Raw genomic sequence first — 24,397 nt, forward strand, 5'->3', positions numbered from 1 at the left:
AGTGTTGCAGCGATGCAGATGCGTTCAAGTTCTTGGTGCAAAAGAAATAAAGACTGGATCTTCCAGATGCGTTGCGCTTCTCCGATGTTGCGAGAAGGCTTGACTCGATGCGTCAGCTACAGCGGCGTCACCCTTGACGAGATGCGACGACAGCGGCCTTGGCAGCGGCACTCTTCTATGACGTTGTGAGACGCTTCCGCTCGATGCGATGCTACAGCGGCGACACCCCTTCTGCGAGATGCGACGGCGGCACGCTTCTCCGTGGATACGAGGCGCTTTTCTGGATGCGGTGCAATGCGACAGCTACGATGGCTGCTATGGCGACACGCTTCTTCGGCGTTGCGACACACTTCCAGAATGATGCGAGACGCTTCCGCTCGATGCGATGCTGCAGCGGCGACACTCTTTGCGAGATGCGACGACAGCGGCTCCGGCGGCATGCTTCTCTTCCTTGCGTCGCGCTTCCAGCTCCTTGCGACACGCAGTCCCTCAGAAGGCCTAACAACAGCAGCAGGCACTTCCCTGGGGAGCTGGGGGTGAAGTCCACTGGTCCTGGGACTTCATTCAGGGGGCAAGCTCAGTTCAAGCCCTTGGAGATCTTTTCAAAGCACAAGTTGAAGCAAAGTCTTTAGCAGTCTTTCTCCTCTCCTTCAGCAGCAAGGCAACCACTGCAGGCCAATCCCTCAGGTCAGGGACAGTTACTCCTACAGCTTTCCCAGTTCCTTCTCCTCTGGCAGAGGTTCTTCTTGTTTCAGCAGGATCTAATTTCTTGGGAGCAGGGTCCCAATTCTTATACCCCTAATTCCTTTGTTCCTCTGGGGTAGAGGGGCCTTTGCCCAGTCCAAACCAGTTCTTGAGCACTCTGTTGACATGACTCTGCCTTTCTATTCAGGGTGCAGGGCAGAGACATCAGCCGCTCCGCAGGAGGTGGAGCCAGCATTGTGGTAGCAGAGCACAACCCTATTCAGAGCCCAGGTGTACTCCTCCCACCCATCTGACTGCCAATCTTCCTATTCACCACCAGGCTACCTAGCCCTGCCCCTCTGGGTTTCCCCAGCCCTGTCACTCACACAACCAGACGGGCAGATACACATCATAGCAGAGGCGGGCTGAAATGGTCAGGCAAGCAAATCCCAACTTTCTAAAAGTGGTATTTGCAAACTCTTAATATTAAAATAAACTTTACTAAAATATGTATTTTATTATTCTGAGTTCAGGCATACTAAACTCGAAATTCTACCATGTTCCCTAGGTCTGTTAGGATCATAGAATGTAACAATTCTAGCAGCCCATTTTGGCCTATGGAGAACAGGTAGCCTTACAATAGTGAAAAACGAAAATGGCTGTAATTCACTACTAGGACATGCCACACACCTCAGGGCATGTCCTACCTTATGCTTACAATGCACCCTGCCCTTGGGCCTACCATAGGGGTGACTGATAAGAAGTTAAGGGAAGGTTTAGGGACTGGCAAGTGTGTGCACTTACCCAGTCAGCATGACAGTACCAGACTGCATGCAGGTTCTGCAATGGCAGACCTTAGATACATTTTACCAGGCTGCTTCTGTGGGTGGCACCACCAGTGCTGCAAGCCCACCAGCAGCATTTGTATTTACAAGCCCTGGCACTCCTGGTGCATTTTACTGGGGTCTGATAGTAAACTAAATAAGCCAATCATGGAATCCAACCAACATATACATTTTAAATAGGGAGCACTTGCACTGTGGCACTGGTTGGCAGTGGCACAGTGCTCTGAGCAGCTAACACCAGCAAAACACATGAGGCACAGCGACAAAAAAGTGGAAGGGAGACTCACGCCAAGGTGCCAGGTCTAACAAGGAGAAACCGAGATGAATTCAAACTTAGATCACCAGAGGCATTGAGAAAAGGACCGACTAGGTACTGTGCATGGAGAGAGGCATTGAGGAGGTGGCGTGCACTGAGGAGGCCCTGTGCACTGAGATGTGCACTGAGGGGATGCGCCGACAGGGGCACTAAGGGGTTACTGTGCGCTAAGGACACGGAGGGGGTGTACTGAACAGGCACTGTGCACTGCAGGAACGCCGTTGGCCCACCCGCTTCACAGGACCAGCGGCAATGAAAGCAAAACAAACACGCCCGCGAGTGGTGCGCGCTCCACTGCGAAACATGTGGTTTCGATTATCGCACCCGTGCCTGGGCACGATAATTGAAACCACATGGCCTTTGGTGCGCACAACAGACACCAACGGGAATGGGCTGAGCGAACGTGGGAACATGCGCCCGCCTTTGTCCAATTGCATGCCTTTAAAAAAAAAAAAGCCCAATGCCTGACGGCAAAAGCAAAACCACTCGCACAAGCGTGTGGTCAACTTCCAGAACCCCTTACAAAATGTCTTGTGCTGCGCGAGCAAGGCTATGCACTGCAACGCTAGGCGCGAGACCTAAAAACCAGGCCTCTGCTCCATTTGAAGCAGGCCCCCTAAAGATGCCAAATCAGCAGTAGCCCCTTATCTTCACAAGTACCGTTGTCCCCTACTTGCAATTTATTTGCCCAGTTCCCTTAAGGATGTCAGCAGCGATCTTCTTTAGTATACATTTGAGTCTAGAATAAGTTTAGGCCAGTGGTTCCCAAACTTTTTTGACCCATTGGCCACTGCCCATGGCTCCCCACTGTTCATGTTTTCTGAGGGTGGGGGAGATGTAAGCCTGGCCTTGGGAGTACTTGCATTTTTCACCCTAAAAATAATTGGGATGAAGCTGGGGGAAGGTATTATAATCCTATACCCAGGGTGTTTTGTGTTAGTAAGGTGAGTCCTATAACAAAATATAACTAATTAAACTTATTTTCCCATGCCTTTTTTTAGAGTACCATCTCAAACTTTTGTATCCCTCGTACATTGCTAGATAGCATCCCATGCACGTAGGCCCCATAGCCAGAATTTTATTTTTTATTGTGTTGTGTTTATATAACATGGACCTAGCCATAGCTGTCTAAGTTTCAGATTGTGTGACATTTCCATGATTTCAGTGCAATTATGAGTGACATTTTAATGACTGAGTGACACTTTATCGTTAGCAAAAGCAACCAATGAAGACAAGAGAAACATATAAATATTACACCAATTTGAGCAACGAGACATAGTGTCACCTTAGACTAACTGTTATAAATGTGACCCACTGTATGACAGGCATACATTGACAACAGGCAGCTGACTGACCGTGCTGCCAAGGAATTTGTGAATTGACACAGTTGTCCGCGGGTGGCTTAGTGCACTGCACACTGTCTCACTACTTCAACGTTGCTGCAGCGTCTTGGCGATGCTCAGGCCGCAAGCCACTGCAGCAGTTGATGGTTTGCCTCCTGATTAGCCCTGTCTACTCCACAGTCAAGAGGCAGAGTCCTTGTCGATGGCCTCCTTCGGCAAATGAATTAGCTGGGGGTCATATACTGCAGCTGAAGCAGTAACGAAACTTGAGGTGCCCCCTGCATTGCACGTGAAGGGGCCCTCTCCAGACTCAGTCAGGAGATCTCCGGCCAGAGTACTGTGCTGAGGTGGCCCCATAGACCTTGGGGCCCCCTTACCGCGGGACAGGCCGTAGCGGGCACCGGGCAATCCCCTGGAGCGCCCACGGGTGGGGGCCAGTTTTGGGCCCGTGGGGGCCGTTTTTTTTAGAGGGCTGTTTTTTGCAGCATAGCTGCAAAATCGGCCCTGTAACAAGATCGGCCGAAAACCGGCCCTGGCAAAGAGCTCGGCGGCACCCCCAAGCCCCGGGGGGCCGGCCGAGCACTTTGCCAGGGCCGGTTTTGGTTCCCAGTCCGGCCCTGCTGCGGGGGCTTATGTTCAGCCACTGAGCTGAAGCTGAGCAGCCATGCTGACTGCTGAGCTAGACGCCCCGGCGCCGGACTTGGAACTGAAATCAGCCCTGGCAAAATTTGGCAGACCAGCCCCCGTCAAATTTTGCAGACCAGCCTCCGTCCAGCGCGTAGCGAGCGCAGCGAGCGAGCCCGACCGCTACTAGGGGTATTTGGGGGGGTTCTCCCCCCAAGAAAATTTTGGAAAACAACTGACCAAAATGGTGAATTTTACAGCACATTTTTCATTACATATTCAATTGTATCAACTTTCAAACCACAGTAAATAGTAGATGATGACCTTCAAGAGCACCAGGCTACCCACCCAGTCATATGTACCCATAGACATTCTTTCAGAGAGCACCAAAAATAGGCACGAGTAGTAAATCAGAGAGAAATAAAAGTGAGACCAGCCCCCACATGGTGTGTAGCGAGCAAGCGCAGTGAGCAACCACTATTAGGGGGAGTTTGGGGGGGTTGAACTTGTCCCCCCCCCCCCCCCCCCCCCCCCCCCCCACACAAGAAATTTGGGAGACAGAAAGGCCAAAAAAAAAAAGTATTTTTCAACACATTTTTCATTACATATTGGATTGTATTAACTTTTAAAGCATTGTAAATGATTACCTTAAGGAGCACCAAGATACACAGTCATAAAACACAGCATTCCTACAGAGAACACTAAAAAATGAAATGTCGAGCACAAAACATGAATTTAAATATAACCAATTTATTCTTCATATAAAATAGCATAAAGACATTTAAAAACGCACTTAACTTCAAACAATTGTGCAATGGTTCAGAGTAAAAAGTGTACAAGACAATGTGCAAACATTAAATGATTTTTATATCCTGAGTTTTGTAAATAGTGCTAAAATAAAGCATCTCTCCGTAGCCACTCCCCCTCAGACACCCTAACTACCACCCTCCACCAGTGCCCCTCATCTCTCCGTAGCTCCCACACCCCATGACCTCCTCCTCAGATTCCCTCACTGCCAACCTTCACCAGCACCCCTCATCACTCCGTAGTTTCCCCCCACCCCATGACCCCCTCATCGGATTCCCTCACTGCCATCCTCCACTAGTGCCCCTCATTTCTCTGTAGCCCCTCCACCCCATGACCTACTCAGATTCCCTCACCGCTCCCTCCACCAGCGCCCCTCATCTGTCTGTAGTTTCCCCTCCATCCCGTGACCACCTCCTCGGATTTCTTCACTGCTCCCTTCACTAGCGCCCCTCATCTCTCTGTAGTCCCCCGCCCCCCCCTACCCCGTGACCTCCTCCTCGGATTCCCTCCCTGCCACCCCCACCAGTGCCCCTCATCTCTCTGTAGTTCCCTTCCAGCCTGTGACCCACCTCCTCATAAGATTCCCTCACTGCCACCCTCCACTATTGCCCCTCGTCGCTCTGTAGTTCCCCCTGCCCCATGACATCCTCGTTGGCTTCCCTCACTGCCACCCTCCATTAGTACCCCTCATCTCTCCTGTAGTTGCCCCACCTCATGACCTCCACCTCGGTTTCCCTCACTCCCACTCTCCACTAGTGCCCCTCAGCTCTCTGTAGTCCCCCCCCCCCCACCCCGTGACCACCTCCTCTGACTCCCTCACTGCCACCCTCCCTCACTGTCTGCCACCCACACCCTTCATCTCTCCGTAGCTCCCCCCACCCCATGACCTCTTTCTGGTATTCCCTCACTGCCACCCTCCACTAGTGCCACTTATCTCTCCATTGCACCTCTCTCATACCCATTCCATTCGTTGTATAGCACTACTCATATCAGTGTAAGGTGTCACAGTACTTTACATAACAGCAGCACACATTATACAGAGACAATAAATCAAAATCAGTTTACGCGAAATGTCACATAAACTAATGAGGATTACAAGGTGTAGAAATCACTTCATCCATTCTGGTGGGCAGTATATTTTACGGGGGTTTGGTCGGGACTCGGAGAAGCACAAAGTCAGGATTTAAAGAGTACTCCAGTGGTCAGGGTTGGCTTTACTGATAAAAATGTATAACTGCCCAAACAAACTCTTATTAGTAACATTAGAATAATGAAAGAATGGAGAAGTTCTAACTACATCACAACACAAAAAAGCGAAGTTTGTATGCAGTTTTTTGATGACAGTTCATTGGTCACTGTCTTATGTTAACTTCTGAACTGCAAGTAACACAAGAATATCTGTGACAGAGGTAGTAACCCACTGAGCTATTCCCATAAAATTCAGTTTATCTGCATTTACGAACTACCAACCGACAAATGGTTGCTCTGCAGCAGGATCGTAAATCACAAGTTAACAGTTTTTATTGTTGTTATACATAGGTGGCAGATTCACTGCGACTGCGAGGGCTAAGGAGGCTCATGTTTGGTTGGCCTGGCCCACCCTGTAGAACCGGGCCTGGTAGGTAGTGGTGCAGCCTGCTAGCATAGCCGGAGTCTTGCTCGCAGCCTCAGGCACAGGCAGGTCAGTGAGGAAGACTGCCCTCAAGGGCAGGGACGGCCTTAGCACTGGTGGTGCCCTTTGCATTAATAGCTCACTGTTCTATGTTAGGATTTTAACTTATTAACTGCAAGTAACAATAGGATCTCTCTGACAAAAGCAGTAGCCCACTGACCTATTTACATTATGTGCACTTTGTGATCTGCATGGTACATGTTCTTTGCAGCAGGCACATTAACACTCTGAGCTACCTTTCCATAAGTCAAAACTTCCACTAAACAATATGCAGATCTCTCTCTAGGAAGAACATTCAACACCAGATTCATCATGCCATTTTTATTGATGCCGAAAATTACTGGAGGCCAGGAAGGAGGCAGCAAGCGCTTTTAAAATCTTAATATACTTGCAAACATAATGCCTCCACCCAAAGTCAGCACCCGGTGCGGTCACACCGGTTGCACTGCCCTAGAGCTGGCCCTTCAAGGGTCCTGTGACCTCAATGACAGTCACTGCTTCATAGGCCTGCCCGCAAGACTGGAGGTGAACTTCAGTATGGATTGTGGTGGACAAGCCTCGAAGGTTAAACCACACTTGCCACTGCTAGGATCCGCCTGCTGGTGCTAAGACACCAGAGCCTCTAAGGTCTTGCGAAGCCTTCTAAGGTCTAGCATGGGTTGTGCTCACTCAGGAGAGTGGTCTAATGGACTGGTTATTAAGGCTGAACCTGGTTCACCAGTTTCAAATTCAGCAGCTCTGGCCATAGTGCCACATCCTCTCCCCCACTGAAAACCATACTGCCCCACTGAGAAACTCACACTACCTTCAATTACAACCCAATTGTTGCCGGCTATAAACACCTGGATGTGGCTCAATTTAAATGACGCACTAGACAGGAGCAATATGTGGCCTACAAAAAATAGTAACAACATCCTGGAAAAGCAAACACTCAAAGGGAATGCAAAATTAGCAAACCATGTGAAATGTAAGCAGGAACAACATGGTTAGCTTAGCGCTTTTACACTCTAAGACAGAAATCAGTGAGTGCTTTTGCCTGAAAAGTTGAGGACATGACAACAAGGCCCTGAATGGACCCATTTTAACGTCCATTGCTTATATCCTTACAAAATGTAAGCAGTAGGTTAAAAAATACCACATCCCTGGACGCAGAGCCGCAGTACACATTTCTTTTCTCCAATCAACACATTGCAGCACCTCCAGGATTGGTGCACTAGGTGCAAGCCCAGGAAAAACAAAGACAAGAAAACAAAAATAGCGCTTCACTGGCAAACTCTGTAAAAGTGACGCTAATGTGTTTGGGTGTTAATAAAATCAATCTGGCCAGCTTGCTACCACTCTGTCTTACTTTATTTAGTTATTTTATCATATTTTAACCTTTTATTCCCAAAGCTGCACCTTGGAAATAAAATAACAGAAAAATACGACATTTCCAGCAAAAGTGGTTTTTTTTTTTTTTGGATCCATTTCACAGGGGAGCAAATAAAAGAAAGGAGAGGAATGAGACAGGGGACGCACATCGCACCGTGAACTAGACTGTCAATCAGCGCTGGACAGTCACTCAGTCCTGCGGCTTTTAGTGTCAGGGAGCAGCGTCGCGTGTCAGGCAGTAGGCGATAATCATAAACCCGTGCTGGCTGCAGTGCCAGGCCTGAGGCCAGCCACCACCTCGCTCCCTGCTCACATTCATATTAGGCAAGCAACAGCAACAAACAAAAGCCGGTGCAGTGCCACTACGTTGCGGAACCCGGGCCTGTGCCTAGTAGTAAGCCCCCTTGCCCCTTACTTCCTTAGGCCCCTTTTGCTTTTGAAATTTCTGGCCCGCTCCAGCCCGATCTTGAGTCGCGACTCCCCCGCACCAGGAACACTGCCCTGACACTACAGTGCCACCACACCATAGGACGGAACAATGCACGCAGTTGCCCATATGTCGTGTTCACCGAGCTCAGGTTTGTGTATGTAAGTTACGTAACCGAGCAAAAGGAAAATCCAGATCAGACTCTGATCTGGATTCTCCTGTTTGTGGAAATATGGATTTTTATGATCCGTTATGTCCCCTATCTTGGACCCCAACGGTTTCATGTATAAATCACAAATACATGTATGTTTCCTCCAGTTCCAGTTATGAAGACGCAAACACATGTGCGTCCACCGCCAACATGTCCTCTTTCAGATCCGCCGTGAATAGGCCGGATATTCTATTCCTAAGTATGAAAGGCCACCGGCTTTATATGGTTCATTTATCCCATTTCACAGTCCAGGCGAATAGGCCCTGATTCTGCCATTAAGCCTTTTCCTGCCTTCTGCCTCTGAAAGCTCCAGTCTGAGCTCGCATCTATACCCATGAACTTTGTCCTACTCCCTGCGCGGCTAACGGTGCCTGACTCGATCTGTCTGCTTGCCAAAAACTGTATTTCACCTTCAAGATTATCTGCTCTGCTCCGCTCCTCACCCAATGCATTCCTGTCTAGTAGTTTAAGTAAACCTTCTTCCAGCTACCGAGCAAAAGGCCCGGCTTCTCTGTCTTTATGCAAGTAATTCATAGCCCTGTTACCATGGAATATTCCTACCCCCTCGCATCTAGTGTAGACACTTAGACGCTTGTACACGCACTAACAGTCAGTATAGTCAGTATAGAATAAGATTCTATCCTAAGAGACCTCTCTTTTTGGATAACATAGTTCTTTAAACATAGGATGTTAGATATGATTTGGGCTTAGGTTGACATAACCCCAGACTTCTGTCTCCACATGTAGAGCTAAATGTCAAGTCCCCTTCACCCCCTAGTCGCACGTCAATCACACGTCATGCTGCTGCGCGCGCATCTCTGCCAAGTATTTCTGCTGACATTGCGAAATTCTTTCATGGAACCACCCTATTGTGACATCATACCTGATGACGTTCTTTAAGTTACGCCCAGTTACACCCATTTTAGTTACGCATGTATGTTCTTATCTTTGTTATCAACTGTTACGCCTCCTGCATCTGTTTCACTGTAATGCCTATTGTATAAAAATGATTACTTGTCAATAAAGTTGGTCCTTCACTTCCTGAACCTTCGTGGTGATGGAATATGGAGTCCATCAATTCGAATTGATTTTGGAATAAAGCCCGTTCCGAACCTCTAATACCACGGATTCTGCCTCTTATTTTACTGAGCTATTATTATAGATTTTCCGCATCAAATTAAGTCCCGGTAATTAAATTATTTACCATCTGTTACGTAACTTACATACACAAACCTGAGCTCGGTGAACACGACAATCGGAGAATACCAGGTCGATCCCTACCCGTTGACCCCGCGCTCCTACTGCTGTGCATTATCTGATTGAAAATGCAATTAGCAAAAATGCAAAAACAACACTCACTTGGCAGCGGGCGGCACTGGGACACACTGGGACAGGCAGGGGCTATAAATAAATTAAATTATGGGGTGGCGAGAGAGGGCCTCTGGTCGACTCGTCAAGGTCTCAGTCTCTGCTGGGTTCTGGAACCTGGGGATCACGTGCACTTTTTATTGCGTGAGCTCCAATGCGCATGTGTCAACTCACCACCAACAGCCGCACCCGCCCACACCCCCCTAAGGTGGGTGAACTGCGAGTCTGCGACTAAGAGCAGGCCGCGCAGACGCGGCGGTGGAGACTTCAGCGCACCGCGCTATTTATCCAGCACTGACCTACAGTCAGCAGATTAAATAAATTCATTAATTGTGTTTGTGTTCATAAATTTTGCTTTTTTCCGCACCGAGCGAGGGAGACGCAGTCACGCAGCAGAGACAGTACAGAGCAAACAGTGAGTAAGTGACAGTGTACAAAAAAATCGCCCCCCGCCCCATCCAGCAACAAAACCGGCCCCCGGCCCAAAAACCGGCCCCCACCCCTGGCAGCCTACCGGGGGATTGCCCGGTGCCCGGCATTGCCAGTCCGGGCCTGGGTGCAAGTACTCCGGCAGCAAAGCAAGCTCCATGATTGACCCAGACCTGTAGCCAGCCTGGAACCACCCCTCCCACAACAAACTTGCACCGGCAGCAGCACATGACGTCCCCATGCCGCCAGAGATTTGTATCATACAACCGGCTGACTGGGATATGTCATGTCTCGGTAGTAGCCGTTGGGCACTAACTCGACGTGGCATCAGGTTGAGAGCCGCGCTGCGTGAATCAAACTAGTTCTGATGCATTGCTGCAGCATCCAGCAGCCCCAGCTGCCAGCCAAACCCTAGGAGCACGAGCCGCCAGCTGCCACTCCAGTAACAGTTTAATTTAGGCAGCTCTAATGGCGTCGGGCGCTATGCATTATGCATGACAATGCATTTCAGTGCGGTAATGCGGGGCACCACTCTGAAATGTTAGTCTACAGCCTGATGCATGGTACTTGGCAGGACTGCCTAGCTTGTGGCATCATCCATACTTACACTGGCGGGCAGTATTCTACGACGCATTTGAGGTTATGATGGTGGATATTTCATGGATATTGGGACAATTACATTTTTACACTTGGGCACTCGGTGGCCTATATTGGTGGGGTTCTCACTGATGCACGTTTTCTCAGCCGCTTTCCCGTGGGGAGGTATACAATATATCATCCATCAACTCTTCACAATTGTTCCAAGTTTCTTGTTCATTATCAGACCACATGGGGCACCAACAGAAAATATTGAGCGTAGGAGAAAATAATATTTTAACGCAAATCAAATCCAAGTGAAAGATATGATTGTAGACTCTTTATAAATGTCTTTATTTACAAGAACTCAACGATTCAACACGTTTTTTAGGCGTTATTATTCCGTCTCCGATGGGGGTGCTATATGCGCACTGGTTGGGATAAAACTTGGTGAATTCAAATGGACTCTATTTAGAAAATTTTCCAATCATGACCACCCTCCCGTAAAGAACTGCATACCAGTTATTCTGACAAATCACTGAAACTGCGTTCAGGTAACATCTCTGCTGTGTTTGCTTAAGCGCAGATACGACCGAAGTCATATTTATATATTTTTTTTTTCCAGGAGTGTGGAGCAGATTGCGCCAAATTCCAGAAGAGTGAACTGGAGCATAAATTTAACCAGAAGGCTTTGGAGAGACCTTACACCTCCAAGCACTCCTGGGGAAAGACATATGGAGACCACAAGCGCCACCTGGAGTTCAGCCACGATCAGTACAGGGAGCTGCAGAAGTACGCCAAGGAGATTGGCATTTTTTTCACCGCTTCTGGCATGGATGAGGTGAGTCGGTGGATAGCAGTAAATTCAATGCTGGTATTACTGTAGCTTTTGGAATAAGAGAGGGAAGCAGCACAGAACATTTACACCAGGTTTGTATGAAAAAGACCGCTTTATTGAAACAGTTGCACATCACATAAACACCCCTGGGCCTTTCGCCTTACAAAACTAAAAGCTCACTCTACAAAATTGGTCACCTATGTTAAGTACCCACATCCCTAACGTCCCTCCGGCCCACAACAACTTAATTCTGTAATTGTCTCCTTCCTCCTATGCTGATCTAATGCAACGAAGACATTTAAACTCCCTTCCAGCATTACTGAAACTATTAACCTTTAACTAACCACTTCCTAATGAATCTTTAACTTCATGACTTGTCCAGGCGTGAGCTTGTCTACCCGTACTGTTTGCTTTCAACGTGGATTGCTGCTGTCAACAAAAATAAACTTCGGTAAACCATCCCAACTTGAGGGCCAACCCAGAAAAATGCCCTGTCATGACTTTTTCTGCCCCCACCTCTCCCTGCTGCTCACTGACGAATGTTCAATGCCTTAGCCTACATGTCTCGCAACTGCAGTAAATACAACTCCATGCCATAATTTGACAAATCGACCCCCTCCCTGCACAAAAACTCAACAGCATCATACCGAAACTCATAATGTTTAATTCTACTACTTCCCAGGTCCCTACAAATGGATCACATCTCATTGTTGAGATTTCTTCTAGCCTTATTATAGCTGCCGGCCTGAGGGCCCCATGCCAAACCCTCCTGGGATTAAGCCCAATCCATGTGATGTGGCGCCCTGACCACTGCCGGTGAATCTTCCTTATGTCATCCTTCATGGCTTTCATCAATGCCATCCCTTTTTCTAAGGCCAAGTAGTTCTCGCCCAAATGTAATAACACATTCGGACATGTCCCCGCTACCAACAGCTTGTTCAAACAAGGTAAAAGCTCCCTCCAATGCATGCCCCCATGTCATGCCAGCGCACGTGATGCAGAGGCCTAGATTTATGCAGAGGCGGTTCTGTCTTGCCATCCTTTCTGTCCACTTAACTAATGATTGGCCCACCATCCATAAGGATAATCCTGCGGCCTCCAGGCTGGGAACCGAACCTGAAAAACAAAAAACAATTGGTGAAAGGCAGTGACTCGGCATTCCCCTTCCCCTCTAACATAGTGCTGGAAACATTCAGAAGACCATCTACCCAGACCTGTAATATGCTCGCTATTCCAACCTCTCCCACCCGCTTCTTTCGCCATACTTATGTGGAATGAATGAGTCCCATAAGCCCTTTCATCAGCTCTGAACTGTGCCAGCTCTTTGAGCAATACGGCCAACGGTTGGAATGCTGTCAAAGGACTGCCATCCAAGTACCCGAAGACTTTACCCACCATCAAGTGATGAGCCCAGAGGGAGGAACCCCAGTGTACCGGGCAAAACCTGTTTGCTGGATAAACCCGGAATAAGACTGTCCTACCCTGCCACTCTGATGGCCAAACTTGGAGCCCCGATGCACTTCCTCGCTGAATACCTCCCTGCTCCCCTTGCCCCCCAATAGCTCTGATACTCGAAACGTACTAAAAAAAACATCCATGTCATCCATGTAGAGAACAGCGTGGTTTTGTTCCCCCCCCCCCCCCCTTTGCAAAACCAAAAGCACTTCACACAACAGACCCAAAGTCAGAGGCCTCCTCTTCAGCCCATCTATCTACACCTGCTTCCCTGGCCCAACCTTCCAACATCTGTCTCCACGATTCGCTGGCCGATGACGCATATACCCAAAAGAGCTTTCCAATAAAAGCTATGCCCTCCAGCTTACCTGAAATCGTAACCCTATACTGTGATTTTTCGATTAATGCCAGCATGAACTGAACTACAACTTCTACCCTAGCCCAATACTCTTGCCCCCTGTGTGCCCCTCTACCTAAGAATTCTGGCCAGACCTGAGCATACGCCTTCCTTGTAGATAACCCCAACAAATCTACCACCAACTGGAGAATCCTCAGTCGCCTACTGTTCAAAGCTCTTCAGGCATCTGGGTCCTGACTCTGTCCGCCTCCGTGGCCAGCCCATGGAATCTCTCCCACTGTAAACGAGACAAAGCATCCACAATGTCATTGTCTGCACCAGGCAAGCATTAAGCTCTTAACAAAAAGTCCTATTTTAAGCACCCCAGTACAAAAACTTGCAGTAATTTTTAACTCTTTTAGCACCTGGGCAACTCTGGCCAACTGTCTATTCACCACCTGAACCACTGAGATGTTGGCAGTTCGAAACAAGACTCTCCTGTACGCTAATTGCTCCAACCATAAAGTCACCTGCACCATCAGAGGAAGAATTCCCACCCCTTTTCCTTTCCAGTGACCATTCCTCCGTGCACCCTTTGCCCTGCCAGTACAGTCCAACGTCGATTCCTCCTGCAGCATCTGAAAATATCTGTGCATCCCAGTCCATCTCCTTCAGTGCCACCAGCGGCACTCCGTTAAATGATTCCTCAAAAAATTGCCACATCCTCAAATCTTACCTGCTGCTAGTCTCGCATGGTGATGTGGCAATGGCAAGCCAGATGAGAGCATCCCCAGCCTACTACAGAACATCCTCCCTGCTCTCATCACCTTGCAGGCAAAGTTCAAATGCCCCAGTAGCACCTGTACCTCCTTCGGTACCTTGGCATTCGACAAAATAGCATCCAAAAGCAGTTGCATCTTACCGTATTTTTGTCTTCTTTTATTTATTTATTTATTTATTTATTTTAATCCTCTGGCAGGCGGACTTCCATTGACCATGAATCAATTTCAATACCTAAGAATGACAGCACCGTGCTGAGTCCAACTGTCTACTCCGGTGTTGAAGGCACACCCATGTCCCCATGAGCTCCAGGATTCTTACCAGTAGCCACTGGCAGGTCGCGTAACTGGGGATACACACAAAAAAGAAGTCGTCCAGATAGTGTATTGCATGCTTGTGTCCTGTACACCAAGTGAAGAGCCACTGCAGGAATGTAGTAAAGCACTAAGCTCAAGGTATGGCACATCCCATTGAGTGAGTCTTATCCACATACCAGTGCCCTTCAAATTGGATGCCTGAAGAACCAGAAACCTTATGGGCCTGGCGGCGCAGGGTACGCCTTAATCTCCTGGGTTCTTCTGCTTCAGCTAACAGACACGGGGACACTCTGTTGCCGTAAAAGATCAGATTTTATTAGCTGCAGCTAGTACAGTTGTCCTAGAAGTACACACGGTATGTTCTCAGGAGACTGCCACTTCACTCCGTGGCGCACAATCTTTTATAGTACATAGGTGACATATACATTAACGAAGGACACACCTAAAACATACATGAAAAACCAATAAGAATAGTCTGAAAATAAATCAGAGCCAATAGAAAGAGTTGGAAAACAAAAGTATCGAGTAACCCGAAGAAGCCTCTCCTCCAACTGTGTTTGCCACCCCTCCCCACAGGTTAAGGTATTAACGTGTCTGTAACTGACTTGCAGGTGGCGAGATACGTTTGTGTGTTTTGGAGGACAGTTGTGAAACGAGAGAATACGAGCAGAGGACAGCGAAGGCCAGAAGATAAGATAGAGTCAGAAGAGAATAGTGTGAACCAACAGATAGTTGAGACAGGGATTAGAAAAACCAGACCGGGATTAGTGTACTCGGCCAGTCTCTAACACCAGCTTTGTAAACAGAGGCAGAAGGCTATTTTGACACAATACTGCAGGAAAAGCAGAAAAGACTTCGTTCGTCGTGCTGCCTGTGTGAGGGCAACACAAAATGGCGGCGGAGCACAAAATGGAGGCTCAATACGATCGTGATCAAAAATCGAAGTTCCTCATGCCCAAAAGCTGAAAATTGTCTGAGTGTACTGGCAACAAACAGAAAGCTGACATGTTGTCGCTCTTAGCAATTAGTTCTCCCTGTTCCCATTTTTCCACCAAGAAGAGAGCCACGTCTACTGATTAATAGGACACAGACACCTGATCCTCTGGGATGAAGTTATTAACCGAAGTCCCCTCATGCTACGATAATTGCTGGTTCAACCTGAATTGCCCTTTCTCTTTTTCGGAACCACACCTTTAGGTGACACAATCAGATTTTCGATGGGCCAATCAACAAAGGGGCCCGCCATCCTGCCCTTCTGCGTCTCTTTCCTCAACTTCTCCGTCACCAGCCTTCACCACCGTTTTCCACCGCACACAATCCACCAGACTCCACGATGTCGGCATCCAAGGAACAGCCCTAGACTGGATTTGATCTTTCCTCTCAGGCAGAACACAAAGAATCAGACTCCCACCCTGCCTCTATGAAACAACAGAGATCAGATGTTGAGTTCCTCAGGGATCCTCCCTCAGCCCCATGCTCTTCAATGTCTACATGGCCCCCCTCGCAACCATAGTCAGAAAACACGGGCTCAACATAGTCTCATACACAGATGACGCCCAGCTCATCCTCTCTCTCACCAAAGAACCAGACATCACCAGGCGCAGTTTCTAAGAGGAGATGAAAGAAGTCGCAACCTGTATGAGTAGCACCTGCCTGAAGCTCAACTCGGAGAAAACGGAAGTCCTCATCCTCGGCTCCACCCCCTCTGCATGAGACAACACCTGGTGCCCCCCGCTCTCGGAAACCCAACCACCCTAACGGACCACGCACGCAACCTCAGCATCATACTCGACTCTTCACTCACCATGAACCACCAGATCAACGCCGTGTCCTCCACTTGCTTCAACACCCTCCGCATACTTCGCAAAACCTTCAAATGGATCCCCCCCACGACACCATGAAGACTGTCACCCATGCGCTCATTACCAGCAGACTGGACTACGGACACGCTCTTTTCGCCAGAATCAACAAAAACTCCTCCAGATTACCGCAGCCAGACTTAACCTCGACATCCCTCAACATCACCAGATCACCCAACACCTCCGTGACCTCCACTGGTTCCCAGTCGAAAGAAGAATAACCTTCAAACTGCTTACACACGCCTACAAAGCCCTCCGTAACACCGGACCACAATACCTCAACAAACTATTCTCCTTCCACACCCCCAAGAGATATCTCTGCCACGCTCCCCCCGCATCCTTCGAGTCAGAGCAGGTGGCAGATCCTTCTCCTACCTGGCGGCCAAGACCTGGAATGAACGCCCCCTCTGCATCCCTCGCAGTGTACACTGGCGTAAAGGAGAAAGGCCGCCAACAGTTTTTATTGCGCCGGGCACTTGTGGCCGCCTGTATAACTCCTATTTTTCCTCCTTTGAACCTTCTTTGGCCCACAGTGCACTATGCATCAGCTTTAGCATCTCAAAGAACTCTACTTTACATATTTTTCTATATTCGCGAGTGTTAGAAATGGGATTTTTGGTCGGCTAGGGCATGTGCCAAAGTCTGGCAGAAACCACCACTCTAGTCAGGATAAGGGAGTTACACTCCTAAAGTAACCCCTGCTCACCCACTTGGTAGCTTGGCACGAGCAGTCAGGCTTATCTTAGAGGCAGTGTGTAACACACATAACCAACAGTAATACAGTGTAGGCACTACAAAAGGGCATATACCAGTTTAGAAAAATATCCAATATTTTTATATACTTAAGACCAGACCAAAAACGATAAAAATCCACAATATAGTACTTAAAAATCTTTGGTTATCAAAATATGCTTGAAAAGTAGTTCCTTTATGTCGATAGCGCTGTCCAGGGCTATCACGGCGTTGTGAGCAAACAAATCCAAACCGTTCTGGCTTACTGCTGTGTCGCTGGCAGCTACGGTGTCTGGAAGACCCGCAAACAGTCCCTTTTAGAAATGCAGGGCGTCAGCGACCTCTCGTTGAACTTCGAAAGCACGGCGTCCGCAGGCGTCAGTTCCGGAGGTTGGTGCATGAGTTGTCGAGGTCCTCGAAGTAACACGCCTTGCAGATCGATCTCCTCTCTGTTGAAGTCAGGAGCGCTGGTGTCGGCACGCGTCTGGTGCTGCGGTGCGGCGTGCGGTGCTCTCAGGTCACGGTGCGAGCAGCGGTTTGGTGGCAGCGTCAGATGTCGTCGGTGAGACCAGGGTTGCAGTACAAAGTGAAAGCGGTGCTAGTCGCTGTGCTGGCAGGTTGCTGGGCAAGCAGCGTCGTCGTCGTTACTGAAGTGCTGTCGTCGGCTGACAAAATGGAGTCGATGGCGGCGGTAGGTCAATGCTGGGGTGTCTGATGAGGGCGGTGCGGCGTGTAACTTTACGAGTGGTGCCCTCGAACCCGGTGCAAGCAGCAGCGTAGATTTTGGCGTGGAAGTGGAGCGGGATACCAAGGAGTCGTCGTGAAGTGAGGCGGTGCGGAGTGCTGTGCCCACAGGTCGCGGTGCGAGCAGCGGCTGGGTGGCGGCATCAGCAGGCATCGTCGGTGAGACCAGGGTTGCGGTGTGGTGTTGCGCCGGTGCCTACAGGACACCCAGTCGGCAGCGGCGTCGTAGACGTCGGGTTGCTTTTCTTCTGTTGCAGCACAAAACACACTGTCCCCAGTTCTGAGGGCAGAAGAGCTTGAAGTCTTTGCTGGTCCTAAAACTTCTTGAACAGTGTGCAAGCTCTACCTCAAGCCCTTGGAGAAACTCACAAAGTAGATTGCAGAAAGGTCAGTCCAGTCCTTTCATTGCCAAAGACTGAAGCAGGCCCACACAGCAAAGTGGTAGTTCCTCCCCAGAGCTGCTTCTTCTTGGTCCAAGGGTTCTAAAGTTCAGGGGTCTGGGCCCCAGTATTTATATCCCAAAATCCTTTGATCCCTTAGGCAGAGAGTGTCTGTGTCCAGCCAGAACCAGTTCTGCCTTCTCTGGTGTGGCTTTCTGGCCAGAGGTGGAGATAGTATGGTCCTAGGCAGACCAGGCCCTTTGAGGTGCAAGGAAATCTCCTCCCCCTTCGCCAATTTCAGCCCAGGCCTATTCAGCCCTTTCTTGACCCACCTAGACTATCTCGAGCCACTCCTGCTCCCCAGCCTTCTGTTATCCTAAACCCAGACAGGCAATCCACATTCCAGCAGAGGCATACGGGATGACTGAGCAAGACAATACCTACTTTCTAAAAGTGGTATTTTCAAACACAGAATGTAAAAACCACCTTCACGAAAAGATGCATCTTTAGATTCTGAGTTCAGGCATATTAAACATTATTTTCCTACCTAATTCCCTGGGCCAGTTAACTCCCCCATTCTATCCTATGGGGAACAGATAACCTTGCAATGGTGAAAAACGAAATTGGCCATAGTTTACTTTTGGGTCATCTGTGTCCTCCCCCCCCCCCCCCCCCCTTGCGTCCCCTCCCATGCTCTTATCCGTGGCCTTGCTCCTAGTCCCAGTGGGCTCCCCGTCTTTCTCCCCCCCTCCTGCAGGTGTAGAGACCCCCTGCTTACTATCCACTTGGCCTACCGCTGCCTCAGCCTTCTCACCCACACCGTGGTCCTCCGTGCCTACGCCTGTATCCTTCACATATAAACCTTTCATTAAACGGGCCTCCCGCTCTCTTGGGGTTCCTTTGCTTCTACCCCAATGGACACCTTTGTGGTGGTGTTTGCCCCGTCCTGCACTTCCTTACCTGGTGCCAAGGTCGGTGCCCGCAATGAAGCCCACTGCCTCGTCAGCTGTCCTTTGTCCAGCAATCACATGTCCCTCCTGCCAACTCCAAGTGTCTAAACTCTGGAAAACACCAAGTACAGATTCATTAGCATCCCCCTGCCCAGCCCCCCTCCCATTTCCACCATCTCGACTCCTCCTCCTGAGGGTCATCCTTTACCAGTATTTTACCTTCTTCCACACAGTCATCCTCCTAGTACATTTTCACATAGCTCATTGGGCGTCATTTTGCACCCCCACTGTACAAGAACATCTGGTTGAACTGTGCTCTGTTACGCTCTGTGCTGAGGGGCCGTACATTGCCCTCCCATCCTCTCCTCTAATGCGAGATGACATGACGTGTCCCACACTGCAGGGGTCGCACTGAACTCTCCCACTGGTTCGAAACGCTGCCACCCCCTTGTGATTGTCCACTTGCCGCCTCCCCATCCGCCGACCTTTGTAAACCCCCCCCCCCCCCCCCCCCCCACACACACACACACTTTTACCTACCCTGGCAAATACCCTCCGCTGCGGTCTAACGCCTTCGTCCCTCAATCTGCTTCTATTCCAATCCCTCTGCTCATCCCCTTGCTCACCCTCCTGTCCCTCTTCCTCATTGTCACTCCATTCCAGCATCGCTGCAGCTAATGCTGAGGCCTAGACCTTACTGGCCCCTGGACCGCAGCTCCCGTTGTCTTGCCTTGCCAGTGGCCTCCAAACGCACTCTGGTAGCTTTGCCACCGTCCTTGGCATCCTCCTGTTCCTATATTGCCCCCACCTCTGCTGGCACCCTCTTAAGCCATCCCGAGATATTGGGGTCCAGATCCCCCCCCCCCCCCCCACCCCTTCCTCCTTATTGCCTATCCGGTGACCTTTGCTGCTCCCCTGACCTGAAGCCTGACTCCATCCATTTCCAATAAGGCTCCCTCTTCAACAAAAATCTGTCCCCCCCCCCCCCCCCCCTCCCCTCTTTGGGCCTCCCGGCTCATACCTGCTGCCTCCCAGCCCCCAACTCCCTGCAGTCACCACTTTCCCCTGAGCTTAGTGGCACCCCCGGCCTGTACTTTGCACTCCTTCTACCCTTCCTAGCTGTTGCGTGTGCGTTGCCTACGGCCCTGTTCACCACCCGCGATGCCAATCTCTGAACCAGAGACGGCTCGCTCACCCAGATGGCAACCCTGACTTCCTCCTCGCCCCCCCGGGCCTCAAACTGGTTCATTTTGTATGCGCGGTCACCCACAGCGGGACTCTCTGGCTAAATGCCTGGTACCTCGTGCCGCTTTTCTCACTTATAAGTGGCCCGAATGCTTACTTTTTAAATGCAACAGCGGGGGTCTAGCGCAGCGGCGAACATGCAAAGAACACTACCCGTGAGAAGCTCTACGTTCTGGGTGGCATTCCCTCAGTTGAACGCCCATCACCAGGAGGTTTAGGTGCCCTGCCTCCTTCAGCTGCCTCTTCACCTGTGCCACCTTATCCTCAGATAACATAATCACAGTAAATGTACCTACTTTTAACCTACCCAACAACACCATCTAAGCTACTACAGAAACAATAAGGTCTTCTAATACCAGCCACCGTGTCGCCAGGACAAAATCGTGTGCTGGTCCTAGAAGATGTCCAGTTTTATACCCTGGGGTATAAAATAGCCCAATGCAGCCCAAATTGCCCACAGTCGTTGGACTGCTCCAAAAACCCAATATGTGGTCGGCTGCCCCCCAAAACCCTATTGTAATGTTTGTTTCCTACAGCCTTTAACAATGAGTGAGGCATATATTCCCACTATCGGAGCCAGCCCTTGCTCACATAGCACCCTGGGCGTTAAGGAACTTGGCACACTTACTGCTGCTGGTGAATAAAATAAGGTAACAAGGGACCCATTTTGTGTTTACAGCTCATTCACACATCAAAGCATTAACTGACCTCTGACCACAAACTTATCGGCATCCCCGCCCCCCATGTCCTGATTCACTCACAGCGTAGCTCGATTGTGCTAGTACCAAGTTGGTGGTGCGAATGTTGGTGTATGTGTGTCGGCAGGAGGGGTGAGAGTGAGATGGGATGGGAGGGGAAGGGAAGGAATGGGGTTAACGGGGGTGTAAAAAGGATTAAAATCAGTTCCGTCTGAATCATTAGCGTCGAATAAGAGGGGCACTGCTGTTGGCAGGAGTTTAATGGAGACTGCTCTGTGCCTATCTAAAATTAGCCGACCTGTGGCCTTGATCATATATATATATCGATATTTATATAGTGTGTGTTGGCCTGGTATATGCTGTCCACTATTTAAAGTGAGCACCTTGCACCAGTCCAAACAACCCTTATGGTGATTTAAGAGGTCAAAGACAACCTTAGAAAGCTATCCAAGTGGTAGCTGTGGAGAGCAGCCTTCAGGCTTACTCTTGGAGGAATGTTAAGCAGCTTGTTTTACCAGAATGCAACCATATAGTATTGGTTAAATGAAAGAAGAACCACACAGTAGTTATAAAAATATGTATTTATTAATATTACACTATCTGGTACGACACAGTATCTCCTACAAGGAGAGAGTTACAAAGCACATAATACTTAAAAGCACAGAAATGACAGTAAATAGCACTAATACACAGTGGGCCCCAGGGGGAGACCAAACCATTTATTAAAGTGGTCTAAGAACCATGACTTGAGTCAAGACAGTGTCGAGAGGACATAGACTCGTCGAGACCCCAAGGAACCACCCAAGGTTAGTAAGTAGGGACAGGACTGCATGTTCCGTACAATTCTATGGGAAAGTTGCAGTTGAAGTTTTAGAGTTTAAGAACACTTCCTAGTGGACTTTGAAGAAACTCAGTGGAAGATAGGAGGTTGGGGAGCCACCCCACCCGTGAATACCGTGGTATCCAAGTTACTTATCCCAGGGAAGCTGGGTGCATAGGTCTGAAGTGGCGTCGGAAACCGCCATCGAATCCAATGGAGGACTTCGAAGAAGGGCCGCTGCTGGAAGAAAGAAAAGTGTCCGTTGGAATCCAAAGGTGGATTCTTGTCGAAGAGTACCTGAAAGCAGAGGGGATAGAGTCTGGCTCACTCAGGAGTGACCAGGGCTCGGTAGACATGCCCACCAATGTCAAGTGCTTCAGGTGCGTTGATGGAGTTCTTGACTCTTCAGCTACGGGGATGAGGAGACGTCGAGGACGACCAGGAGCCGGATACGAGCTGTACTGCAAAGGATGTAGAGGACTGACGTTTTGGTGTCAGGTGGGAACACCAACAAGCCTTGGCAACAGCAACCCACGCAGAAGGTCAAGGATGGATACAGTTCAGACCTGCAAGGTCCAGGAGACTCCCCACAGCAAGGGGGGCGGGGGCAGGGCAGGCCTGCAGAAACCAGGAGAGCTCAAGAAAAGCAGAGTTGACCCTCAAGTGGACTCGCAGCCAGAGGCACAGGAGTCACGAGAGGACCTTAAGCGATTTCACCAAACAGCAGCCCACGGAGCACTCTGTGCGAGGAGGCCAGAGTTCTTAGTAGGAAATTGTGCCAGAGGTTGGGGCTACTCGAAGCCCAGTGCACTTGTTCAGGAAACGCCTACAAGCATATGCACTTGCAAATGTATGCTTTGCACAGGGGTTCTGGTATTGCAGCCCCCACAAGGGATTCTGACCTCAAACTTGGTGAGAGGGCAGCTCGGACAATGAAGGACGTAGAAACCCACCTCCTGTGTTGCTGAATCCTCCTGAGTCTGTAGGAGCTCAGGGTCAGCAGACCGGACAGCAGTGTTGCGGTGCCTGCGAATGCAGGGGTGTGTCTTCTTCACTCCAAAGGGAATATCTTTGGTTGTCCTTGATTCTCCACAGGTCCTTTACGGATCCTGTATGGTGCACTGGCACAGACGAGGCTTCTCACTGAGGGGAAGACTAAGTTGAGCCCAAACGAAGTCCAGCGAGGTCCAGAGTGTCCAGACGGTCGAAGTTCAGTGGTTTCTGGTTCAGAATCTTGTCCACATCGAATCTAAGGTCCTACAGCCAGGTAAGCCCTTATGTACCCACGGAAAAGGGTTGGCAAAATTCAGGGGACCCTCCCAGGGGAGAGTCTGGAAAGTGGGGAGGTTACTCCCATGTCCTTTGTCCAATTTTGCGCCACAGCAAGAGCCAACGGCTCCCAGGAAAGGTTAGAACTGGGCTATGCACAGGGACACCAAATGTGCCCCTAATGCAGACTTTGAGTCGCTTGCAAGCGCACCCACCCAGCCCTAACACACTAAAACCTGTCTGGGACCTGATCATACCTCCCTGTGATAGGATGCTTATTGTTCTTCCTTCCCCTGCTTGAGCTTGGCTCAGCAGCAGGAGTGCATAAATGTGTCTCTGGTTGGCAGCCACCATTTGGGCTGTCCGGGACTAGAAGGCTGGTACAGGAAACACCAGGGACCTCATGAAGCTCGCTTCTGAGGGGTGGAATCATACCTCCCACACTGGTTACTGGTGTGGGGGTATGATTCCAACATGTTTGACACCAAACAGGATAGGGTTAGTTTCAGCGCTTTTAGAGTTGGTCATCATGCGCATAATGCCTCTCTATATGTTGTAAATGGCTGCCTCACTGACAGCCCGGGAGAATGAACCCCGTAGGCTGCAGGGGTGTTATGCTCATGCAGTGGCACCCTCTCACTTAAAACCTACAAGTCACTCCTCTAGTAGGCCTTTACAATCCTGAGGGCAGGGTGCTTGGTTCTAAGTGCAGTGACCCTTAGATATAGTAAATCTATATCTTTAGTAAGTGGTGCATGCCCCAACTTACACAGGCTGCAATGGCAGGCCTGTAGTTCCATTTTGCATGGCCTCTCATGGATGGTATAATACATGTTTCAGCCCATGGCAGGCCTCTGGGGTACCTATGCCCTGGGTACATGAGTACAATATACTAGGGACTGACCAGGGTACCCCAGTATCCAATCTGGGGTGTACCTAAATGCATATTGTAACAGTTAAAGGAGAAAGCAGATAGACTGGGGTCCTGATTAGCAGGATCCCAGTCAGGCTAGTCAAAAACAGTATTACATTTAGCAAGAAGTGGGGGTAAACATAAGAAGCAGATCCTACTTTCCTACACATATATATATATTTTTTTCACTGAAAAAAAAAAAAGGGTTACACAGATGTTATAGTTGGGCTCAAATTTCACTGATACAAAACAAGTTACCTGAGCTACCTAGAACTCGAGCTCCCCCAATGCACTGCTTATGACCTCACATATTACATCACTCATTACGTGGTCAGTGGCTTTACTGATGACATCTTCCAGAGAGTGAAAATATTTTATAAGAGTTTG

At 49.4% G+C, this 24,397-nt stretch overlaps 1 protein-coding gene across 1 annotated transcript in view; it reads left to right on the plus strand.

Annotated features, from left to right (window-relative positions):
* The window catches only part of LOC146861944 (N-acetylneuraminate-9-phosphate synthase-like), a 143,960-nt gene that overhangs the window by 37,841 nt on the left and 81,722 nt on the right, over positions 1-24,397 (plus strand). Inside the window, exon 2 of the mRNA XM_085641110.1 lies at positions 11,299-11,514. Coding sequence (XP_085497236.1) covers positions 11,299-11,514 — 216 coding nt within the window. The remainder of the gene's footprint in view (positions 1-11,298; positions 11,515-24,397) is intronic.

Source organism: Triturus cristatus, chromosome 2_2 (genome assembly GCF_964204655.1).
Source record: "Triturus cristatus chromosome 2_2, aTriCri1.1, whole genome shotgun sequence".
In the NCBI taxonomy this organism is placed as follows: Eukaryota; Metazoa; Chordata; class Amphibia; order Caudata; family Salamandridae; genus Triturus; species Triturus cristatus.